The 17045-nt window shown below is 39.9% G+C and overlaps 1 protein-coding gene across 1 annotated transcript in view; it reads left to right on the top strand.

The window, feature by feature from the left end:
• FYB1 (FYN binding protein 1) overlaps positions 1 to 17045 on the top strand; it is a 50731-nt gene that overhangs the window by 20302 nt on the left and 13384 nt on the right. Inside the window, 8 exon segments of the mRNA XM_082336760.1 lie at positions 3738 to 3918; positions 5671 to 5720; positions 6823 to 6842; positions 7628 to 7674; positions 9121 to 9238; positions 10911 to 11067; positions 13266 to 13410; positions 16290 to 16318. Coding sequence (XP_082192886.1) covers positions 3738 to 3918; positions 5671 to 5720; positions 6823 to 6842; positions 7628 to 7674; positions 9121 to 9238; positions 10911 to 11067; positions 13266 to 13410; positions 16290 to 16318 — 747 coding nt within the window.

Genomic DNA, 17045 nt, shown 5'->3' with positions numbered 1-17045 from the left:
TATGATAGCTTTGGCTCTGCAGGCCTGAATATAACAGCTTTTTCATACTGAATGTCACCTTCCTATCTAACTCATCCCATTATTTTCAGAATTAGAATTGAAGCAGTTTACACCCACATCAGTCTCAGCCAGTGTAAGTGTAGGTAATTACAGCTCTAAAGGCAGGGAAGAGTCAGTTCTAATCGTTAAAAAATAAAAAACAGTGTTTCCATTAATATGATGGCCATTTAGTTATTGTTAGATTCCAGCAATGTACATAAATTAAAAGGGACAGGTTGTTCAGCCCTTATACTTAAAAATAAACACTTAATCTAAAATACATGTGGTGTTCTTTCCTGGCTCAGTTTCCTATTGCCTGGATTTGGCTCTCAAGAGACATCAGATGAAAGAAGTATTATGCACGGAGACTCGGGCAGAATTTTTACCTTAATCCTACAAACCAATAACAACGAAGTAACGCTGTATGATGACATAATACACATACGCATGTTCTGCATATACACAACACTGTATTAGGGCAACATAAATACAACCATGGAAAAACTGATATAGGATTCCCTGTTAAAACACAAAAATTTGAAAGTATAATTAATACAAATATACAAGGTTTTTATGAAAAAAACCTTTCTGGTTTCTTTATTTAGTTAGAATCTGCTTAAAAGAATTCAACTGCAGATATATGCTTCGATTGTCAGTGCTTGCATCTTTATCAGGGATTTTAGAACAATAAGAGATTATAGCTGATAAAATCTGTGGATGAATAAAGACTGTGAAGAGTTAAATGCGAACACATAGTCCTCAGAGACTCATATACAACAAGAGCACAATCATGTAATCTTGGCTCATTTAAACAAAGTTTGTCATTACTCAAATGCATAGAATCAAGAAATGTAAACCATACCTGCGAAATGAGGTAGTGTAATGCCTTGGGAAAAAAATCTAGACATCATAAACAACTCTACAGCTGAGTAAGGACAATGATGTGACAGAAAGTCTAACACATAATGGTTGTCAGCGTGTAACCCTAAATTCTTGGAGTTTTACCCTTAGGGAATCTTCATATAGTTACAAAGTCTTTTTTTCTAATGGGCCTTAGTTTGATATTCAGGTGTCTGCACTTCCAAAACAGGAGGAGGGATGACAATCAGAGAAAATACTGAAAGCCCCTGGATGCAATCAGTAGAGATATGGCCAGATGAAGAATGACTTGTAATTTTCATCACTGCATGTGGCAGACAAGTGCGTACTGTGTAGAATTCCAGTGCCAGACTTTTTACAATGCTGGAAAAGTTGGAGAGATTACAGAAATAGCTACAAATTAACTGCTAGATGGAAAGAAAAAAAATGCCTTGAGATCAGATTAAAAAGCTTGGGTCTTTAAAGTTATCAAAATCTGAGATATTGGTTAAGATCAGTGATATCAATACCTTATGGGTAGAAAACAGTGGTTATAAAAAGCCTTTTGATCTAGTAAGCAAAGGTAGAAATAAATGTAACAGAACCTGAAGCCTGATGACCTTAGAAAACAATAACATGCAGATCTTAACAGTGAGCGAACTTAACCAAACAAACTTTTTAATGGTACATTCTTTATCTCGTCTTCAAACGAGTGGGACACCTTTCTGGAAGACAAGTTTTAGCCAAAATGATATTTTAGTAGATCTTTAGATGTTGGGCTCAATATAGGGGCAAGTATTTTAAATATGATGTCTTGTAAACTATAGGAAAACAAACAGAGGATGTCATCATTGAATTGGAAGGGACATAAAAAAGTTGTTTGGTCCATCCCTATGTGTAGGGTAAGAACAACTGTACTACAGCTTACTCGTGCCATAAGTTTATCCTACTTCTTCAACATGGACCTCAAACCATAGCAATTCCACCTTCACTATTAGAAAGTGCCTCCTAACAAATGTTGCTGGCCTTTAAACACATTAATTCTTGCCTTCTCCACCATGGAAATGAAGGAAAAGAAAGGAAAAAATTATCCCTTTCTTCTTTGCCAGAGACTTAGGTATTCATTTTGTTCTCCCTCAGTCTTATCATATTTCCCTAAACAACCACCGTTTGTTCAATATCTCCAGGAGTTCATGTTTTCTAGACCTCTAATCATTCTCACTCTTCTCCTTTGGTCTCTCCCCAGCTGGCACACACTAACCCTGCTGTAGCCGCCTCACTACTAAGTGAAAGAACTATTTATTGACTTTTGGGCTACACTTTCAAATAAAATGATAAAAAGATATGTGAATAAAAAGATATGTGATACCATGCAACTTTAATCTTGGCATATCTTAAATTGTAAGGTTCTGCTTTTGCAAGATGAATGTTCCTTGACAAAAGCACCAAAGAATTCACCTGTGTAATCAGCAGCGCTGGGACTTTTAGTAGTTTGCTGTTTAAGTGATGGAGGAACTTAACAGGTTTCAAATGCTGTTGACACATATGTTGACAAGTTGCTCCAAGCAGCCATGAAGCCCAATTTATCCAGAAATTTTTGAGTTCTTTGTTAGTAAGCAGACAAACTGTAAAGGCATGGTAATTTTGCTTTGATTTCCGTGTGACACGTGAGGGGTCCTTCTAACAGTTATCAATTTCCCTTCTCCGGTCTATCCAAAAGACCAAATTTCAGACTCCCAAGCAGCTAAAGAAAGCTCTTTCAGTCTTGATATTAAGCATTACTAAATATTTGTTGTTGTTCTGTGTTTAAGCCACTTTTTTCCAATGTGGTGAAAGTTTCTTTTTCTTGACAAGATTTTAATCTCCAGTATACAGGTGTGAACCTGAAGAAAATCTCCAGACGACAAGGGAGTTCTTTTTGATTGTAATTGGTTTTAACTGAGCTGTGAACTTGCTTTTTCCTTCTGCTCTCCTCTTTCCTAGATTTTGTTGGACTTCCCTCCACACAGCTAGGGACAATTCTTTCTGAGTACCTTTTAATCCACTCATGATACTTGAAACAAAATTCTAGGTTTAACATCATGGCATCCAAACAGTGATTTCATTTGTTTGTGTTGAACAACTTCTCTCAACGTCAGCTCTCAAAGCAATGGTTACTATGGTTTGGTTATGGCTTGTACATGGAGCATGCGTTCAGTGCAGCACACATGCACACGAGCCCACTCACGTAATTATGGCTTCTGTGCCTGGTGCACTGCATCATCTTGTTTTTAAGGCTGCACCTGTTTGTTGAGGGTGTAGCTTCTGTGCAGCTTCTCAAACTGCCACTTTTCTAGTATGGGCTTGCTAGAATATTAAGTCCAGCCTTTTAAAACTTACTTTACAAACATATTTGAAGAGGTACAGAGATCTGTACACCTCAATCAATGCCAAAATATCTTTTCATGTCTCATCCCTTCCCTTGAAACTCTGTGTCTGAGCAAGGAAAACTTCAGCAAGACTGCATCAGTGCTCATGTGAAACTCTGCAGCTGGTCTTTTCAAGCAAATTGTAGAATTAAATGATAATTTAGTTTTAAAGCACAAGAGCTTATATACTGGATGAACTGTCTTGGCAAAGACATTTTCAAGGCCTTCTATAGTCAATATGTTCTTCTAGGCAGAGTCTCTCTACGCTGGTAAGATAAGGCACCAAGTATATCTAAGAAGCAGGTTCAACAAAATATATTTGCTCTGGGGTGTGTGCAGTACTGATATTTTATCCTAATATTTCATGTAAACAGCAAGGCTCCTTCCTCAGCTGTTTGCTTGATGAATTCCATCTGTTCTGCTTTTTTTCAGGCCTTAAAAATGAGGGTTTGAAACAGACAGGACCTTCCTCAGCAGCACTCTCCCCACCCGTACCTCCACCACACTCTGCTGCGCAGTTGCCACCTCCTCCACCAGGCTCTCACCCATCCCTGCAGGCCCCAGCAGCTCCCAGCCTGCCTCCCAGGAACACCAAACCCAGCTCTGAAACAATGTAAGTGAATATAAACCCCAAGGCCTTTATTTTCTCACCTTTTTCTGCCTATTACTTAGCTCACGCAGCAGCAGATTAAGGCTGCAGGTGTCCCAGGGTTCTGGGGGAGTGGGGTCCCACACCCCTTTCTTTGTCCTACCTTGTCCCTGGCCTGTTTGGAATCAGTTTTTATTAGCTAGACCCCTCCGTCTATTCAGTTGTTTCCCTAAGCTGTGTATCTATAACAACACTTTTTTTCTGCCCTGTTGGTAAGGGGAGGGAACAGACACCCTACTGGGATTTTTAATCCAGAAGGGTTCAAAGACTTCATACACTGGTAGGAAATCAGTTGCGTCAATAACGGAAGCTCTCTCCTGCATTTTTCTGGGGGAAGAGGGCCAGGAGGGTCAGGTCTATCAGTCGATACCCCAGGAAGCAGCTTTGCCAGCCGGAGGTACACAGCTCAGCGCTGGTTGTGAAACTGCACCAGGAGCTGCGTCGTGACCTGTTGCGATAACACTGAGAAGCCCCTGTCACATACGGGGCTCCTTTCTTTATCCTTCTTCGAAAAGCTGCCTACAAAAGGGGAACCTCCCAGCGACAAAGCGTTAAAAGCACTTCGGCCTAGTGTCAAAACTGACCGGAAACAAGCTGAGCCTGAAGAGTGAGCTGCTCTCTGGCCAGCAGTTACTGCAAATAGCAGCAAACGGCAGGCAGGGGGACTATATTTGGCATTAGAGAGGTGTGTGTCAGCACGCAAACCGTATTTTGGTACGGATGGTGTGACAACATCAGCCTAGCGCTGCCGCCGCCGCGCTCGGGGCTGCGGGAAGCAGCCGCCTCCCCCCGCCGCCGCCATCACCGCCCCACCTGGCGGCCGCCCCGCAGGGCCCCTCCTGGGCTCCGTCCCCGCCAAATGCCTGGCAGCCAAGCGTGGCCTCTTTGCCTTCAGGGACCTGCGAAGTTCACCTCCACACTGTCCTGCTCCCCCGTTCCTGCGTGCCCTCTGGACTCTCCCCTCTCCTGAAAATATGTGCCTGGGTGCTGACATGTTTTCTTTCCCCCGTCTCGGTGCTTTCTCCATCGAGCCAAATTTAAAAGATCACTTTCTGCTTTCAAGTCCTTTCTTTGATTACACCTCTTTGGTGACGACTGTCAGCCATAGTTTTCTTTCAACTGTTATAAGGTATTACAAAGTTAAAAGTCCCTGATGTTATTCTTAGTTACATTCTCAATTTCTTGCTTCTGTTTGGCAGCACGTTCAAATCTAACAACATCAGAGACCTTTTACCTGGCCTAACCTTATAACACTGTTTGTCTTGTCCCTGGTTTAGACTTTAAGCTCCACAAGTGAAGGAGCAAGTCTTAGAGCTGTATTTAACATTGTGCAAAAGTCTGGCGTTCTCCTTGTGCATTGTGTAAGAAGCCTGCACCTGCGAAGATGGTTAAAAAGCCCAATGGATTCTTTCCATTCAGGCAGCCCATCTGCCTATTATATTTTCCATACCACACTCATCTCTGTGGTATCTGAGCACCTTTGGCTCATTTTCTCCCTTTATACTCAGGATCAAGGTGTCCCCACGTGAAAAAACAAGTCACAGTCAGAAAGAAGAGTTTAGGGAATCTTGTGGGTACTTAAGTAGCATACAGGGCTCAAAAGACTGTCCAGCCATTGTATAAAATAGCTGAAAAAAGCACCAGAAAAATGGTGAGTGAAAATGCAATCATAAAACCATCTTCAGAGGTTTCATGTCCACTTTTTTGTATTTACAGAAGTCCAGACAATGAAGAAAATTATGATGATGTTGAATTTGTTTCACAGGGTAAGATGCATATATTTTAATTAATGGCATCTATAGGAAGCTGTAAGCATGTTGTATTTATAAGATAAGCAAAAGCATATTGTATTCATGAGTGATTTGTGTAACTAATTATGCTGGTTCTGCAGTTTTATGGGTGAAGACGGTTGTCTCGTAACACTAACTGTTCTATAATTAATACGACAGACTCAGGAACTGCTTTAAGTATCTCCCCTCTCCCCCCCTTTTTGGTTAGAAATATGCTGGGACTGTACATTACCAGATTTTCAAATCTGAACCAAAATGAATGCTGCTTTTTCAGAGTTGAAGTTGTGTGCTCTGGTGAAGCAGGCATTGTTTTATACTCAATTAAAAAAAAATTGTTGACTGTGCTTTTAATGTCGCTTTGTGGTCTGCCTTCAATAAGAGGCAGTGAGTCGCTATGTTGTACCAGGAGCAGCCAGAGAAGCATATTGTGACACAAAGAATTTCAATCTGCCTTCTGATCTCTCCTCGAGAGGACTTGGTCTGTGCCAGGCACAGTATACATCGTTCAGTGTGCTAGCCATCCCTGCCACACAGCAATGTGGGCTATGGAGCTGAAACTGAGCCCAAGCTCTTTTCTTACCTAACTACCTGCAGAGTAAGGAGGAAGCAGCAAATTCACGGAGTTTCTTCTCCTGCAGCCCACGATAGAGGCTGGCTTAGCAGAAGGGCCTCTGGCCTCCTTATTCAGCTGTGGGGCTGGTGCAAACAAGTTCTTTGAGGTCTTTTTGGATTTATTAGGTTTTTAACAATGACTTTCTTGTATGAATAGGCATTTTTGTAAATAAATAGCATAGGCAAGTTCATCAATGTCACAAAAGAATCTTTAAAAGAAAAAATCCACTTTTAAAACTACATGGTGAAATATGCTATTTTGTAGATATTTCTAGTTTACAGTGTACTACAAAAGCAACTTGGAAAAACTCTGATTTTTGCATTCATACCCTCATCAAAAGCCAGGAGCCTGCACATATTTCTAGTTAATATCACTGGTATTATTAGCAGTTTGTAAATAGTTAACGCTAGAATGAATTGCTTTCTGTACATCAAAAAAATAAATATTCTATTTTTTGTCATATAGGTCATGGAAATACAGAGGGGGTAAGTGTTATTCTCCATGATAAACTTATCCTTTTTAGCACAAACTTACAAATTTAGTAAAATCTCTTCAACACATTAGAAAATTAATTGCAGAATGAAACCAGTATATTGACAGTAAATTGTAGAAGCACTTACTTATTGTGAAGGACAGAAATAAAACTGGGTAAGCAGAGCAAACTGGAACTAATTATCAAAGATGGCTAGACACCAAAAATTGATTTAAAAAAAGGCAAACCCACCCCTTCTATTTCCACTGACATTTCATCTCACTGAAATTTTCCAGAAACAAGGGCCCTGTTCTATTCTGGTAATAAACCACTTGTTTCAGTTAAGCACAGGTTTGTATCATGTCTTCAAGTACCTGGCTGTATTAGGATTAAAACAGTCTCTGGGACCCTAATCTGAGTCCCATTTAGATCCCTAGTGTTCCAGTTTAACTACTGCTAACCCTGGCACCTTCATCATGGCAGTGCAATCATCAACACAGATAAAGGCTTTCCAGGACTAACATTGCAATTAAAACATCCACTTTGGATTAAGCAATGTGCTGGTGTGATTGTAACAATCCAGGACTTTATAGTTGTGGTATCATAAAAACAAAGTAAAAAAAAAAATAGTGGGTTTGAAAAATGTAGTAACTCGGTTTGGGAAGATTAAATTACTTTGTGTTTACATTTTGCTGTAAATGGTTTTATATAGTTTGTATGAAGCTCACATAGCAGGTCCATTTTCTTCATGTCTTTCCAAATGTATCTTGGCCATTGAAAACTGAATTTTTCTTATAGGGCCAAGAAAGTGATGGAGAGATGTATGAAGACATAAATGACATCAGGTAGTAATTTTAAACTCTATAACCTATTGTATCTTTATTACTAAAAGCTTGCTAACAAAGATACTTCACCTGGCACAAAAGTGTGATTCCACTGCAGTCCCTGCCAGGCATTATTGTGTTCATTCATTTCACCTAGAGAAAGTCAGGTTGTTCACAGGTCCTTTCCTACTGAGATCTGCTATGCCCTGGGCTGGAAAAACTCCTGCAATAAAACCATGTGGTTACTGTGATCTAGGTAACAGAAGTCTGATTTCTGGTCTAACGAACATGTCTGAATCACTGCTTGGGATTACAGTCTAGGAGGAAAAATAAGCTCAGCCCCTAGGTACTAAGGTCCCAGATAGATCTCTTGTTGTGGTTTTTTTTCTTGCTTTCTAGGGAAATGTAGTTAGAACTCCCATGAGAGGCCTGGATTTACAGTTCTCACGGACTGAGTCCCCTAGCCTAGCTACCGAGCCAGAACATGAGCTCTAGTCATTCTTCTGCCATTTAGCCCTTTACTTTGAGGAGTCTCTCGCCCTGCTAATGTCTAAATGTATGGGATTCACTGCATGACAACAGCCAAAGAAAAGCTCTGATTCCCTTGGAATAAGTAACAGTCTAAAGTTCCTACACAAATATACCTTGTTTCAGATGTAGAATGACTTTCAGCAAAAATTTACTGTTGAATTACCTTTGAAAATTATAAAACTATATAACCAAAACAAGTGATCATCATTCAGTCTTTTTTTTAATATAATATGAGCATATATAATATGAGTTTAGCAAAAGTACCAAAAAAGGAAGAGGAGGGAGCCTCACTCAATTAGTTCCATAGGGTTTGTAAAGCATAGCTCTTCCAGCCAAACCATTGGCAGCAAACGGCAGAGTGGTAGCTATAGTCCCAGGGCCCAGATGTCAGTACAATCCAGTACATGAGGCACAGCAGGCAATGTACCCCGGCGTGATAGGCACATTTATGATGCAGTGCAGAAGACTGACTGTCATTTATGTAGACTGCTGGAATAGGTTGCAATTTAAAAACACAGTCCAGTGGTAGCCCAGGCTTCAGTTCAGGCTGCATGAACCACTGGTGGCCTGGGTAAATATTTAACAGCTGCAGCCAGTGCCACAGCACCTAGACTGCTACCAGTTTCTAAGCTTGCTTGCCAAAATTAGCTCAGAGATGTTTGGACATGCACATGCAGAGCCAGTCTCTTACCTCCAGATAACCCTTTCTGGTGTACTGTCCTCTTGAGGACAGACATTTTAAATTATATATGTAATATGACAGAAAGGGCTGCTTACTCTATCTGTTGCAGCCACACTAGGGTTTAGAATCTGTAGCTTTGATTTCACTGGGAGAAGTCTTTTTCCATCACACGTAGTTCTTTGTTAACCTTGGGTAAGAAAGCTCCAGTGAAATTTGCTTCACTGCTACATTCAGTCCTGGCAATGCACTTTCAGATCATCAAGGGGAAAAGAGAAGAAGCGGGACAAGGAAGAAAAGAAAAGAATGGACCAAGAGAAGAAAGAACAAAAGGAAAAAGAAAAGAAAGAGCAGGAAATAAGGAAGAAGTTCAAAGTAAGCTTTTTGTTTTGGAATCTGGCCAAAGACATGTAAGAAGCATTATTTAGCATTGTTGAGTTCAAATACAGTTTTCAGCTGGCTACAAAGCTAGGTATTATGGCAGGTAGTTCAAGCACCTGGATAAATTCTGAATAAAGGTTTAAGCTACCCTTTTATGTTTAGCATATGCTTGACTTCAGGCTCTGTACTGAGGGCAAAGACATTTTTTCAATGCTTATATAGTTATTGTTAAATTCCCTTCTCACGTTCTTTCTATGTAAAAAAGCCTTAAAAACATTTCCTTTCACTTTTTTGTTTAAAAAACATTTACATCACTAGAATATCATCAAAAGTCCTTAATAAAAGTGGGAATTGGATCCCATATACTTAGTGGTTTTTGTTTCATTGGAGTCAGATACAACAGTATCCAGCCCCTAAGAGATTTCAACATTATATTGCAACACATTGCCCTTGCCTTGGTCTAAACAGACCTAAAGGGACTTCCAGCCTAAATGGGGAGGACAGGAATAGGGCACGTGTAGAGAAGATACCGTCACTGTCAAGGCCTAGGGGCGAAATGATGAGACAGCTCTTTCTGTTTTATATCATTTTTATATAGCTGGTGGTCAGCATGCTACCGCAGTTTACAAATCTGTCAGTCATTTTCCGTTAACTGATGCCTGTTCACAATGCTCCACTGTGCTTCTTTCAGTGTCATTGTACACAGTGGGCAGCTTTGTTTTTCTTCCTGTTATGCTCTATACACAGTAAAGCCATGGTGATTCTCTCACATCATGGCCTTGGTCTGCTATGGAGGAACTGACATGAGTTGATGAGCAAATATTAAAGGAAAATACTAATAGTTAATAATAGTGGGTTTATAGCTGTCATTTGTCAGGCCTCAAGTTTATTTTTCAGACCACTCCTCTGAAGTGTAGGCATTAGTGCACTGGATGCTTTCAGACTGCTCTCTTGCGGCCATTAAAGTATGTTATTATTCTTAAATGCAAACTAATATATTTTAGTGCATATTTTCTTTCCCATTTCTTCGCCACCTATACAGGATAGATATTCCTGAGCTAGTATAGAATTGTCAACAGCCACATGCCTCTGCAAGATCACATATATCTTAAAGCCACAGATAGTAAAATCCAAAGTGGTTTCTCCATAACATATACTAAAGATCTCACAAAGAGAATCCTGAATTCCAGTAAACAGTGCGATCATCTCTTGTGAGTACCTGTAGGATCACTTATAAAGTAGAATTGTAAACACAGAACATTATGTGGTAGACTTATTTATGTTAATTAATATTTACTCATATGAGTAGTTCTGCTGGAACTAAATGGAGCTGCCTACTGGAATTAAATACGTCTGTTTTGTGAAACTGTGAAAGGCTCCATAGGTTAGCCTGTTGGTTTTAGTCTTTGTATTTCTGTGATTTTGTGATCACTTCTTCAGCTGCCCTACTGCTATGCCATTGCCCTCTCTTTTCATTCCTGATTATTAATTTAAACTGGGTATTTGGGGACAGGAGCGATGCCTTTCTATTTATTTGCCTAGACTATTTTAGATGTCAATGAAACAAATAATCATCATTATAGTTATTTTCTCTTTTGTCTGAATGTTTGGGAAAGAGCTAAATTTTTCCACATCTGTGATTTCTTTTGTTGCTTCTTCTCTGCAGTTAACCGGACCCATCCAAGTCCTTCATCAGGCACGAGCTTGTGTTGACCACAAGGGAGGGAAGAATGAGCTGACTTTCAAACAGGGGGATGAGATTGAAATCATTCGCCTCACAGACAACCCAGAAGGAAAGTGGCTGGGCAGGATAAAAGGATGTTGTGAGTTCTGTTTCTTCACTGTGCTCCTGAATGTTTTCACTGTATGACAGCAAACATGAGCATTACACCAAGGATTATCCTTACCAAGGCTGAGTCCCTGGTAAATAATTACCCCAACTCACCCTCCTGTCCTTAGCTGGCATGCGAGGCTTAGTTCATAGTAGGAAGTTACTGTACAACATAATGTAACATCTACAGGCACTAGAATAAGTTAGGAACAATATGTTGTGCTCTTCACATACCCGTTGAGTAGTAATTCCATGTCAGCCTTCAAATAGCATCAGGACTTTGCTCCGTGCAAGTAATAAGGATTGCATTTTTTCATGTCATTGTATTAAAAATAACATGGGTGTTCCTAAAATAGAAGCAGAGCATATAAGGTCCTGTTTTAGGTGTTTGTCTTGTCCCTATTCCTGTGGAAAGTTTCTAACTGATTTCTAGATTTTATTTTATCTGAAATCCAACATGTTTCTCTAATTGTATGAGTATCATCAGTGGATCTATCAGTGTGCTAAGGGGTTGATGATCTGGCTCCTGGGTTGTAGCAAAGACATTAAAAGACTGATCCATAAAGTCAATGAAAATTATTAAAAGCACTTGCTTGACTTTTAAGGAGACTAAAGTGACAATAAGCTAAGTAAGACAGTTCACACATTTAGAACTGGACAATACCAGCTGAGCACTTTGTAGTACTGGATGTAAAAAGACATTAAGGAACTGGAGCGTGTCTCATATGAAGAGAGGCTGAGGTCTGTTCACCCTGGTGAAGGGAAGGCTCAGAGGGGGATCTTATAATTGTTCATAAATATCTGATGGGAAGGTGTAAAGAAGATGGAGCCAGGCTGTTTCCAGTGGTGCCCAGTGACAGTGCAAGAGGCAACAGGCACAGACTGAAACACATGAAATTCTGTCTGAACATCAGGAAACATGTTTTTACTGTGAGGGTGACAAAGCAAGGGAACAGGTTGCCCAGAGAGGTGGTGGAGTCTCCATCCATGGAGATCTTCAAAGCCTGACAGGACATGGTCCTGGGCAACCTGCTCTAGCAGATCCTGCTTGGGCAGGGGGATTGGCCAAGATGATCTCAAAAGGTAAGTTCTAATATCAGCTTTCCTGTGATACTTTGAAGTTTTGTAAATAAGTCTTTTGCATGGATCATTTTGTACATAGGAAAACAAATCTTAGTGAGGGCTGGCAGAAAGGTATTTTCTTAAGCATGTGTGGTGAATTAATTAATTTACCTTCAATTAATTTACTTTTCATAAACCAATTCTTGCCTCAGTAAAACTGCAAGCTGTACAAGGCTTCTCACTGACGAGTGTTAACAGCACAGCCCAATTTGTTTCCCCAATGCTTCAGCCTTCAATGTTCACACGCCAGTAATGGTCTGTGAAGAAGACCAAATAACAGAGGAAAATCAGTTCTAATCATTTAAATAAAAGAAGCAAATCAATGTGTTACAGATTTGAGGGGAAGCACACTAAAAACTGGGCTCATTCAAAAGCAGTGGCATGGGGGATTTTTCATTTTCAAGAATGCATGAGCATTTTTCACCTTCCAGAAAATCCATTCAGGCTCTCTTCTGCACAGGCAGTACATCTGTCTAAAATTGCCCTCAGCAGAGACAGAGTTCCCAATCTCAGGCCAACTGCTCTGCTGCAAGTTTCTCCTGAGCCATTGCATCCAGGGGTATAACCACATCTTTTTAGCAAAGATCCAGGGACAAGAGGATAGCAATGCAGCTGCAGCGTGTTTACCAACCTGAAGCAAAATCAATGCAAACAAAGTGTCTCTCCCTCCTAATGACCTGTCAGAATCTTTATGTCATGGACTGCCCTAAAATATGCCATGAGACTGCAGTGGCTCCAAGGTTAGCTGAGAAAGGGAGCTTGCCCCATGATTCCTGGAGTGTGCACAGCAAATTCTTCTGCTGTAGCTGAGAAGTAAATAAAGGTGAAGTTAACTTGACACCAGCTGAGGAGAGTTTGGGGGGAAATCTGAGACAGATCAGAGATTTGTATTTGTGTAGACAGATGGAGACTCAAGTTGAGGCTGCCTGGAATGAGGCATTTCTTTGAAAGTTTTCAAAGATCATACAAAACAATTCAATCATTGATTCTGAACCTTCTGTTAAACTCATCCCTTTACCATGAGCTTTAAAAATATCTCTGTCTAATTACATGGTTTCATTCATTTAGATGGATACATTAAAACAACCATGGTGGAGATTGATTATGATTCTTTAAGAAGAAAGCAACAACCATCCGCCAGAGCTGCTGTGAAACATTCGGAGAGCGACCAAGAAGTGTATGATGATGTGGGAGAGCAGGACAGTATTAGCAGGTATGTATAAGGAATGCATGAAAAGGAACCAATGATTCACCCCAGTCAGCCTAGTCAGGGGAAGTTTTACAACAACAAAGCAGACTCTTGTAACGAAAGAAGAGCCATTTATATCAGAAACATAAAACTAAGCTATTCAAACTGAGGCAGTCAGGGGAACAAGAATGGATACTGGAACCCAGCATCCATAAGCATTCATACTCAGAAGGAATCCATACTATTGGAAGAGGACCTACAGTACTGCAGTCCAAAAGACAACAAAATGCAAAACATGCAGGATTACAAATCACCTGCAGGAAATGCAGTTCTCTTCCCTCCCTCTCTTTTCTTGTTCTGTCTTTTGAAGTCACATACTGCATTTTCTAACATGCAAGAACAAAAGACTCCAAAAGCAATGAAAACAGTCACTGCACGGGGAACTCCTGATCGCCCTCATTGCTCTCAAACTATGAGCCTTACTACATCTTTCCTTTTGAAGAGAAGGGACTTCTGGAAGCATGACTAGGATGGCCCTTCAGAAGAGAGTGTGGCTAATGTGTTTAGTCCTTAAAATAAGGCCTATAAAATCTCATGAGATGGGTATGAGCTATACTTTTTTGACTTCATCAGAAGCTCCTCTATGGCACAGACTCGCATGTATTTGCAATGCAGTGCTACATAGCAGACTCTGTACTTCAATGTGCCATGTTTTTCACGTCAAGTAGATCTGCAGCTAGAGAAGTGTCATCTCCAGCAGTGAGACTTGCTGTCAGGGAAATAGTCTAGTGATCTTGTGACAAAAGTCAAGGCTATCACATGACCCAGCATGACGGTGGTACCTCTGTTACCCAACCTCACATAAAAGTCAATTCTGTCATGTGATGGAACAAACCTGTGCTCATTCCCCATTACATGTCCTGATGTGCAGAAACACATACACCAGGATTCAGATAAGAGATCTGCATATGGGTATAGAGGATTTCAATGTGTAGGACAACCATCTTGAAACGCTCAGCCATTACACCTGCTTTTACTGCTTCCCACCACTTTAACTTAGAGGCCTGGCTGGAATAAAGGGAACACAGCTCGCTGGCTCCTGCATGCAGCTGATCCTCAGCTGCTAGAACATCCCCATGAGTTCCAGAAACAGCATTTGGAAAGATCTGCCTTCAGGCTGGCATTCTTTAAGCAACCAATATAGTTTTGCATCTGATATTTTTGCAGGTTGCTCAATATCAGTTTTCCTCCCTGAACATTCATCTCATATCATCATAACCTAGCCAGAAGAGTTGCTTTAGTTGTTCTAAGTTTTAGGTAATCTGAGCATTCAGTACTTCGTTGCAGAAGTATCTTTAGCCAATCCTTTTCACTATGGCAAGCATTACAATTCACCACCTCAATGCAAGGAATTTAGAAAATTTATTGAATTCAAAAGCAAACAAGAATACTTACACTGTTGCATGTTAAAATAACAGTGTAGCGAACTTGGAAGGATGAATGAATGGCTCAGATTCATTAAATCCTTTAAACTGTATTTTGGCATTTTCATCTTCTCTAGTGATTAATAGCATTCTGTTCAGTTCATGAGCATGAATTGTTGGAAGGTCTAACATACATCAACATGTTTTGAAACCACTGTAAGAATGCCATGCTAAAAAAAGCCTCTTGACCAAATGGTATTATCTCATTATTGGTAGTATTGTTAATATTCCAAAATTAATCAGTGACTAGGGCTATTATATTTCAGGATTTCTTGGCACAAGAGTTTAACAAATATCTTGTTTTGATGTATAAGTGTAAGTAAGGCTCTGACCTGGAAATAATCTCAACTACTGTGAACCTATCAGGTTTTTTTTCAATTGCTGTTACAACACTGGGCTAATATGGTATCCTTGAAATGTTAGAAAAGTGCAGTTAGAGGTTTAAAGCATCACCCAATGAAAGCTAGTGGAGCAATAAATTCATTTGTTTACCATTTCATCTCAAGAAAATCCCCTCATTAGGGTTGAATCTAAAGGGTGTGGATGCACTCTCTAGTGTTCACTCAGATTATATTTTTATTCCAGTCAAGTTTGACTACATGACCTCCTGAGATCCCTTCCAACATGAATTATCCTGTGATCCTAAGTCATATTTTGTACTTTAATTCGAAGATATCAACAGGAATATAAAATACATTCTAAATATAGTAAATTGTTACAGCTGTAGACCTCCATTTGCATTTCCTTGAAAATGACACTTTATTGGAAATTGCTAACAGTTGTTAACAATTACTAACAATTAGGACCAAATGTTCTGCTTGTATGAAAATGTGCACCTTCGTTGGCTTGAAATACCTGCATTAATTTATGCAAATAGAGAATTTGCTTCACAGCTTTACTTATAAAATATTGTCCTTTTTTTTTACATTAACTAAAGATGGTATTGATAACTCTCTTATAACCATTTGAATTATTGTGAATGATATTTTAAATTACTCTTTTCTAATTTGTAATTAATTATTTCCAAGGAAAAAAAAAACCAGAGTATTTTTTCCTGCTTTCCCTGAATCTACTAGAAGTTAATCTCTCCTCATCTAGTTTACTTACGAATTAGATGACACATTTTCTTTAGCATTAGTGAGAATGCAACTACTATTTGACTGTAAGAAATCAGTGTGAGTGTGGTGAAAGCAGCGAGAAAAAAGAACTGGCAAAATTTAGTTGTTGCCCATATAGAACACACAAGCATGTGCTGGAGCTTCCAGTGCAGAATTTGTAGTGCCCGGCTGGCAATGCAGATGAGTGCCAAAGCCAAAAGGTTTAGAACTAATAACTACAAGAGTGATGGGTGATCATGGTGTTTTCTTTTTCTAAAGGATGACTGTTTTTCTCTAAAACGTCTCTTGTTTGCTTTTCCAGTCAGAGTGGTGGCCAAAGTGGAGCTGGAAGTAAGTTCTACGTATACTTTTTGGGGAGGGTCGCTTGTGTGTACTGCTTACCTTCAAATCCAGACCTCTGCTGCTTCCAAATAATGCAGTAATTATCCATAAGCATGCTAAATGTTAGCTAACAGGCCACAAACAAGGAGGTATAGTGGCCAAATTAACTTTCTTTCCACTTACGGGAACTTGGGCGAGAAAGAAGTTTTGTCTTCAGATACTGTGAATCAGAAGCATGCCAGAAGATGACAAAACTTTAATTTTTTTTGTGTGAAGGTAAATCGTCCCACAAAACAGCACAGATATAATTGTCAAAATATTAACTTGACCAGGAGGTTTCATGCAGGAGAAATCCAGTTCTGAAATAGCCAGTAATACTACCAATTAAAACTGCATTTTGCTGAGAGTTAAGGGGAACTTCAGTTTTGGTGATACTCTGGAGTCCTAACCAGTACGACTGCAGCAGTTTCACACTGTCAAGAACACACATTCAAACCCCGTTTCCCCTTTGGTAGCACATATATTTATGCAGCATTCCCTGTTGATCACAAGAGCACAGCTCATCTTCTCAGCTTAGAGTTTAGGTACTAGTCATGGCAGAAGCATCCCCTGGCAGTGCTTAAAGAAGCTGCTGCCAGCTAAGTACAGATTTCAGTGATTACTTTGACCAGTGGCTAGAACTGGACATGGAAACTGAGCTAACACTGCACTGAAGGAGGTGGGGCTCAAAGGTCAG

Source organism: Platalea leucorodia (genome assembly GCF_965183815.1).
Source record: "Platalea leucorodia genome assembly, chromosome: Z".
In the NCBI taxonomy this organism is placed as follows: Eukaryota; Metazoa; Chordata; class Aves; order Pelecaniformes; family Threskiornithidae; genus Platalea; species Platalea leucorodia.
This window is presented reverse-complemented; position numbering and strand designations above follow the sequence as displayed.